This window comes from Galeopterus variegatus, unplaced genomic scaffold (genome assembly GCF_000696425.1).
Source record: "Galeopterus variegatus unplaced genomic scaffold, G_variegatus-3.0.2 Scaffold3641, whole genome shotgun sequence".
In the NCBI taxonomy this organism is placed as follows: domain Eukaryota; kingdom Metazoa; phylum Chordata; class Mammalia; order Dermoptera; family Cynocephalidae; genus Galeopterus; species Galeopterus variegatus.
Genome location: NW_007729752.1, coordinates 127,980 through 136,048, shown reverse-complemented (window position 1 = coordinate 136,048; position 8,069 = coordinate 127,980). Strand labels below are relative to the sequence as shown.

Genomic DNA, 8,069 nt, shown 5'->3' with positions numbered 1-8,069 from the left:
CTCAGCCAGTGAGCGGGAACCGGTCTCCACATGGGATCCGAACCCTAGGCGGGAGCGCCGCCGCACTCCCAAGCGGCGCACTCTCCAGTGCGCCACTGGGCCGGCCCTATTATACTATTTTCTAAAGAACAAAACCAAAATACATTCCCATCAAAAAGTAAGTATCAAATGGTGCTTCATTACACTTTACATTTTTATTTCCTGAGGTTGAAAATGTATTTATTTCTCCTGTAGGGTTGTCCCTGTGTTAACTGATATTTACCCATCACTCTATTGGGTCCTAATTATACTGGTTGTTTATATATCATAGATATTAAATCTTCTGTGACATGTTTTTAGAAATAGCTTTTCTTTTTCCTTTAGTGGCATTTGTTTTTATTGAAGAGAGTTACATTTTATTGAAGAGAAGTTGCTACAGAGTTGAATTTTTTGTTCCTTTGAAAGTTATATTATTTTTGTTATTTACCAAATAAACATTTCTCCAAAATTATAATGAAATATTCTGTTTTAATTCTGTTATTTGACCCATTTTAATAGTTTACTTTTTAATCTATTTGAAGTTTATTTTTTCCTATCATATAAGGTGTAATGTAAATTAATTTTTCTCTAAATTGTGATCAGTTACATAAAACAACCCATTAAATAAATGCTAATTATACCAATTAGTTTTGATGCTTACTTGATCATATATTAAATTACCCTAAGCATATTTTTCCTATAATAAAAATTCATATTCTTTACTCTTTGAATATTAATTTTTTTTATTATTGTTGCTTTGTGATGTGGTTTAACTCCATAGGTCTGTTTGTTCTATCATTATTTATTTTTCCAGCACTTTCTTTTTTTGTGTTCTTATGTATTTATTTTTCCCATGAGCTTTAGGTTAATCTGCCAGATTCTAAAATGAGACCATTTGATACCTGGGTTAGGGTCCATTTGAGATATACATTCATTATTGGGTGGGTCAGGGTAGACTGGCCTGGAGTAACTTCTTCTAAGTGATGTAGCTGGGTGGAAAGAGCCGGGCTATCCAAATGGATCATCTCTGGGTATGAGTCCCATCCTCCCACCTGCCATTTGCCCCAGTTATTTAACCTCCCAGAGCTTTACTCTAAAATGACGGGTGCCTCTCTGGTGACAGAGGGAATGCCATTTGATAACAGGCAGATAACAGGAGTCATGCAGTGCAAGCTAAGGAACACCAAGGATTGATGGCCACCACTAGACACTAGGAAGAGGCAAGAAAGGATCCTCCCACAGTCACAGAGGGAGTATGGCCCCGCCACCACCTTGATTTTAGCTTTCTAGCCTCCACAACTGAGAGAGAATAAACTTCCATGGTTTACGCCACCCAGCTTGTGGCACTGTTATGGCAGCCCTAAGAGACTAAGACAGACACATATCCCAAAAGCGTCTTTCCGTCCTGTCTTCCTGTCCATGAGCAATGCTCTCACCTATATTAGGGGTGGACCATATCCCCTGGTCATGAAGCTCCCCTCTTAACCACAGAGGGATGATAGGGCCCACTTAGGAGAGGTGTCATTCTAATTAAACGAGGGAAGGGATGTGAAACACTTGGTATAATGCCTGCCACAATATAGGCACTTAATTTTCATTTCCTTTTTATTTTCTCCCGATCACCCTCCCCTCTTAACCACAGAGGGATGATAGGGCCCACTTAGGAGAGGTGTCATTCTAATTAAATGAGGGAAGGGATGTGAAACACTTGGTGTAATGCCTGCCACAATATAGGCACTTAATTTTCATTTCCTTTTTATTTTCTCCCGATCACAGATTATAAGTTATGGTCAAAGTGTCCTTAGAACAACAATGAGAGGAATTCAAAATATGGAAAATATTCATCACATTCCTCCTTCCTAAAATTTTCCATGTTCAGTCCTCTTCCTTCCAGTCCTCTTCCAACTGTGCACATACACATGTCCTCACAATGTAATGCCTGCCACAATATAGGCACTTAATTTTCATTTCCTTTTTATTTTCTCCCGATCACAATTTGTTAGCTTCACTGGACTTTCTTAAGTCCGTTCCAAATTTTTATGTATTATAAGTGGATTCCTTTGTCTCTCTATACTTTCATAGCTGTTTCTTGCTGACACTCAAAGATGCTATAGAATATTGTCCTTTTATCTTGTTCCTTCCTCCTTTGGGAAGCTCTTGTAGCACTGTGAATGGCTCTTTTCAGATTCTTGCGGATCTTTTAGGTAGACACAGTGCTGCCTTTGGCTCAAGGCTTCTGAAAGACATGGCTGAGTTCCTAAAGAGATGCTAGAGGTGCTAGAGTGTTTTAGTTCCTTAAGCCATGTTGAGGGTTGCCTTTATCAAAAGTCAGGAGCTACTCTTGGTTTACTTCCTTGAGGACCTCATTCTTGGGTCTCCACTCTCTGATCCTCTCACCAAAAGAGCTAGGTTCTCCCATAGGTGGATCCCCCTACCCCTACCCTGCCCTCAGCCAGAGCTCAAGCAGCCTGTGGTATTTTTACATTGGGAGTCTCCTCTTGGTGTCCTGTGGGCTTTTCACCATTGCAAATGCACATGGCCCAAGCAGATAGCCCACTCTGTAGCAAAACTACACCAGGGATGGCAGGTGGATCAGGCAACTGGACCTGAGTTCTCATCTTGGCTCTGCCACTGCCTGGCTGTCGCTCATTCATTTATTTACATTTCTCTTTCTCTTCCAAAAAGGATTTAAAGTTGCTTTAAAACTATGGGGGAAATGCAGAAATTATAAGGTGGGGAGAAAGAAAATAGAGAAGTAGAGTCTGGAGAGAAAATGGAGTTGGGAATAGCAGAAACGTAAACACAAACCCCCGTGCACTTGTATTTGACCAGATTTGACCTTGAGCTTCCTAGCAGTCAGAAGCCATGAAGAAATGCTTTGGGCAAATTACTTTACATCGAAATCTCAGTTTCGTCACTGATAAAATGGAAATAAAAACCACATCATTGGATTGTTCTAAGGATGAAATGAAATAAGGGATGTGAAACCCTTTAAGTATAAACATATAACACATAGTAGGGTCTCCACAAATGCTAGTTTTTATTGTTACTGTTACTTGTTCTATGGTGTCTCCCTTGAAGTTAGAAATCAACACTGCAGCTGGTGCATAAATTGACTCAGCTCCGGAGATCTTATCCCTCTTTCAACGTAGTTCAGGCTGAGAAATGATGATCTGTAGCTAACTACACAACTGATATAAATGATACACATGTGAGGAGTGGGGAATTAATCTGCTTGCAGCAGGTCTGATGCAGGTAAGGATAAAGATGTCCCTTTATGTCAGATCCATTCCCAGGAAGAATTGGACTCGATAGAATAAAATGCAGGAGCTTAAAGGGACCTTCAGCTGTTCTTCCAACACCCTCTCTTTTGAAAGTGAGAAGGACAGCTGAGTTTTCCAGCATTACACAGCTAGGGTTTGATGTTCAAATTCCACTTATTTCCCTTAAAGGACCCATTCATGGTAGGAGACTAACGTGGAGTAGAAGTAAAGAAAAAAAAACACGCTGATGTATTTATAGTTTAGGGAAATGAAAGTCAGTATGAGTTCAGACCGTTCATTGTTTCATTGTTACTTTCAGCTGCTGTTGGAATTGTTCATCCGTCTTCCCTCTGCTGGCCCTGGCAAGTCAGGCCTCCAAGCCAAAGAGCTCTTTTTAAGAGTTCAGATCCTCTGGAAGCAGCAGACTTATGTGATTTCTTTCTGGTGTGGAGGAATTCAGGTATTTAAAGAGCCTGTTTTCCTAAATGCTTTTATGCTTCAACAGAGAGTCTCACTCAAGCACATCTTTGGGCTATTTAAAACTTACAGTGCAGTGCCTTCTGAGTGTGCACATGTGTCCTGGAATCTCAGTGGAACACTGGTTTATTTTGAGTGGCAGTATTTGACACTCTGAATCATGGGCCAAGTTCATGACGGGCCCCTCTCTGCCTGTTCCTAGCAACTGGAAGCCCACATGTGTGGGGGTGAGGAGCGGTCAAAATGGTTCAGATAAAATGATGCAGAAAGAGAATTCAGCTCTGAACAAGTGGCTAAATCCCCTTATTCAGGACACTTTGTGCCAAATGCGTGGCTGGCACTTCCATGTGCACCCTCATCTGACCCTCCAGTCAACCTGGGAGGTGTGTGATATTACCAGCCTCCCCTTATTCACGAGGTCACTCAGAAAAGTAGGCTGATGTGCTCAAGGTCATGATCATAAGTCCACCCAGGTTCCAGACTCCAAGTCCAGCACTGTTTCTTCGATTCCATTACCATCTACTCTTGGTGGAAGGAAAAGTAAAGGAAACAAACTCAAACCCAGAAGTAAATCAGTGATTTCCAAACAAGCTTCATTTCCTTCAGTCCCAGGTGTGGCCATTTGACGACTACTTTGGTGTCACCTACAGTAGTAAACCGTGTGCCAGGGAGATGAGTGTTGATACCCTTTGGTCCAGTGGCAACGGAACTTGATGATTTAAAATTATTTTTGAGGTCCAGCCCAGTGGAGTTCGTTTATCTGGCGAGATGTACTTCCTCTCTTCCCTTTCCTATTTCCTCTTCTGAATTGGTCACTTGGGATGCCCGTCTCCAGGCGCATCTGCGTGCACTTGAGATCTGAAACCCAAGCTGGTGCCACCACCAGCTGCAGAAGCACGCTGCTCACTGTCATTTTTGGAAACCAAAAATGACTGGGCACATAACGGTGATTAGATAAAGCTTGTAATTTGTGTTTGCTGTAGTCAGCGACGTGGTATTTTGGGACAAACAGCCGCTCTATGCTACATATAGCTTGGAATTTGCGGCTTTTGTGTAACCCGCCATTGTACGGTCAAGGAGGTAAAGCAGCAGTAGGGCAGACAGAAGGATGAAGGGAGAGAGGACAGGAAGCCCCCCTCAGCTGACAGGCAGAGAACCAGGGATGCTTTAGAGATCAAAGAGCCCACAGAAAATCTGTAGTTGACTTGTCCATAAGAGGGACCCAGTTCACCATCAGGCACTGGCTCCCCAATCGCACCACCCTGCTTTACTGACAGCTGGAGCCACTTGACTCCGAGGGAGAGGCTCAGCCCTATCCCAGGCTCAAGGAGGAATCCCAGTCTGAGCCAGAGCATGCTTTAAGGCCTGAGTTTAGTTCTTCAGTGACTCAGCTTTTTCATCTGGCTATTGGTATTCTCTGATCAGATGCTCAGCCTCCTTCTCTGCCCCAATTCTGGGAACAATGTCCTCACCTTTCCTCTGAGCTTGAGTCTCAGCTGGATAAAACCTTTTTTTTTGTTGTTGTTGTTCACTAAACATTGACTGAGGGCCTCACATACTAGATCAGGATGGGCATTAGGGATATAGAATAAGTCAGCCCGAATTCTGGCCCTCAAGTCACTTACTTGATGGAGTAGGAGGAGAGCCAAGAATCGTAGGAATCTGCCAATCTTGCTCTAAACAGACCCCATTGTGACAAGCAAACTGGGAGCCACCATCCCATCAAAATAACCCCATTGGAGTGGGAGAGAAACAACTCCCCAGGACAGCACGGTGCTGCTATAAGGATTTACAGGGGTGGGGGAAGGGGTACTGAGCCCAGAAAACAAGAGATTTCTGAGATTCTCTAATCAATACCTCCAGCCAACAGCTTAAAATTAAAAGCTCAAATCCCAAAAGCTCATTAACCTTTTAAGGTAATGTGATAATGAATATGAGATGAATATTCACAGCAGCACGAGTTACCAATATTGCATGAATAATTGTCTGGCACACAGAGACCAATTTGCGTACCAGTGAGAATTTTCAAGGACTAGAACTACTCCCCAATGTGAAAAGAAGCATTGTTTTAAACAAGAAATGTTACTTAGGACATCATCTTTGACTCTAGAAAATGATTCCTTTTCTTCCACCGGCCAGGGCACAGTAGATGCGTAGTAACAGCACTCTGTCTCCTGGAGATGTGGGCTGGGAGCTCTGTTGGGAACATGCTTTTTTGTTGGTTCTGAGACCAACAACTGGCTCCTTCAGGTGGAGATGCTGCTTTTGCCACCATTTATGTTTCCTCCTGGGCATTAAAATTCATGCCATCCTTTTCTTCCACCGGCCAGGGCACAGTAGATGCGTAGTAACAGCACTCTGTCTCCTGGAGGTGTGGGCTGGGAGCTCTGTTGGGAACATGCTTTTTTGTTGGTTCTGAGGCCAACAACTGGCTCCTTCAGGTGGAGATGCTGCTTTTGCCACCATTTATGTTTCCTCCTGGGCATTAAAATTCATGCCTTGAAAGCATTTCACAGGCACCACTTCTGACTCTAGTTCCATTCTCTCTACTGTTGATCCTGCCATCTGCTCCAGAGGTTCACAATAGGGACTAGAAGAAAGGGCTTTCTGCATCAGCATCCCCCCCCCACCATTTGTGTTACCAGATCTTAGAATCCTTCATACGTTACATTAGAAAGTCTTCTAGAGGTCTCCATGTCTAATATTTTGTGAAGTGTGTTCAGGGGAACTTAAATTCTACAGGATGCTGATATGATTGTATGAGAAAAGGGGGCAAGAGCATGACAGGGACCCCTAAATTTGAATAAGTTTGAGGAATGCTGACTTTAAAGAAAGTTAGATAGGAGTATTCACTGCAAGACTTCTCGGACCATCGAATTCTAATATCCATGGTATATCTCCAAGAGGGGCATATAGTTGCAGTGATTATAAAAGTTATTTGATGATGAAATTTTTATTCTGAGGTTAAGACAGACCTCAAAGAGATTTATAATAAGCCAATATTAAGCCAATAGATCATGATCAAGTATCTTCTAATGCTCCAGTTGATTGCTTGAGCCCCCATATAATCCGTTAGCAGAGAGTCTTATTGGAATTATCCAGAAGCGCCGTGTCTACCTACACCAGTACTGCACTGTATTTCCCTGCCACCAAGTTGCTCCAGAGAACACCAGACTGTCTACCGATTCTGGCATGCCATTGTTGGCCCCAGACCCTGTCCCCTTCAAGTTGACCTCTACTTTTACTGCTCTTTTCTGGTGACCTACTCAGGATCAGTGATTGTTCGCCAAAGCAGAACAGCTGTGCCTGGGGCTCTGGGTCCAGGGGACCTTCTTGCAGTGAGAGCACACCAAGACAATACCACACTTCCCATAGACACCGAGGCCCTCCTGCTGAGGCTCTGTGCTCATGACAGGGACTTCCTATTACCATAAGATGATTTTTATTTCAGGAACAAATTGTTCTACTTTGCCACAGGACCTTGGCTGAGGTCATCGTGCCACTCAAATAGGTCTCCCTTGTCTCAAATCTGGGTTCTTTATGCAAATTCATCCATCTTCTTCCAGAGACTATTGGGCATGTGTATCTCAGGGAATGACATTCTTGATTGAGATTTAAAAAGCACAGTAAATTCTCCTGTATTCTCCATCTCTGTGTAATTTGTGTACTAAAGATATCTTTCCCTGAACAAAAAAGTTATATCCTAAAATAATCACTCATCTCTACCTCCTAATAGGAAAGAGAAATGTTGACATAATTGGGTACCCCCATTTAACTCTGCCTTAATAGCTATCCTGTTTGTTACACGGGTGTTATAGCTTTAATGCCCTCCCCCCCCCAACTCACATTGAAGCTTAATCCTCATTGTAACATTGTAACAGTGTTAAGGAGGTATGAAATATGACTATAGTATATAAAAGGTGGGGCCTTTGGGATGTGGTTGGATCATGATAACTCTGCCCTCATGTGTGAATTAATCCACTCATGGATTAATGAGTTAACAGATTAATGTGTTACCATGGGAGTGGCACTAGTGGCTTTATAAGGAGAGCAAGTGTTAACATGCTCTCAGCCCTCTCACCATGTGATACTCTGCAACAACCCGGTACTCTGCAGAGAGTCCCCACCAAGAAGAAGGCCCTCACCAGATGTGCTGCTCAACCTCGGACTTCCCAGCCTCCAAAATGGAAAGAAATAAATTATTACTTTATAAATTACCCAGTTTCTGGTTTTCTATTTCAGTGATAGAAAATGGACTAATATAACCAGTTTTGGGGACACTGACTATAGTTCAACCCTGTCAATTTACAG

General features: G+C 42.7%; 1 protein-coding gene across 1 annotated transcript in view; it reads left to right on the top strand.

The window, feature by feature from the left end:
* Positions 1–8,069, top strand: part of LOC103601231 (T-complex protein 1 subunit delta-like) — a 114,471-nt gene that overhangs the window by 41,868 nt on the left and 64,534 nt on the right. Inside the window, exon 3 of the mRNA XM_008585616.1 lies at positions 3,601–3,741. Within this exon, the coding sequence (XP_008583838.1) occupies positions 3,601–3,741 (141 nt within the window). The remainder of the gene's footprint in view (positions 1–3,600; positions 3,742–8,069) is intronic.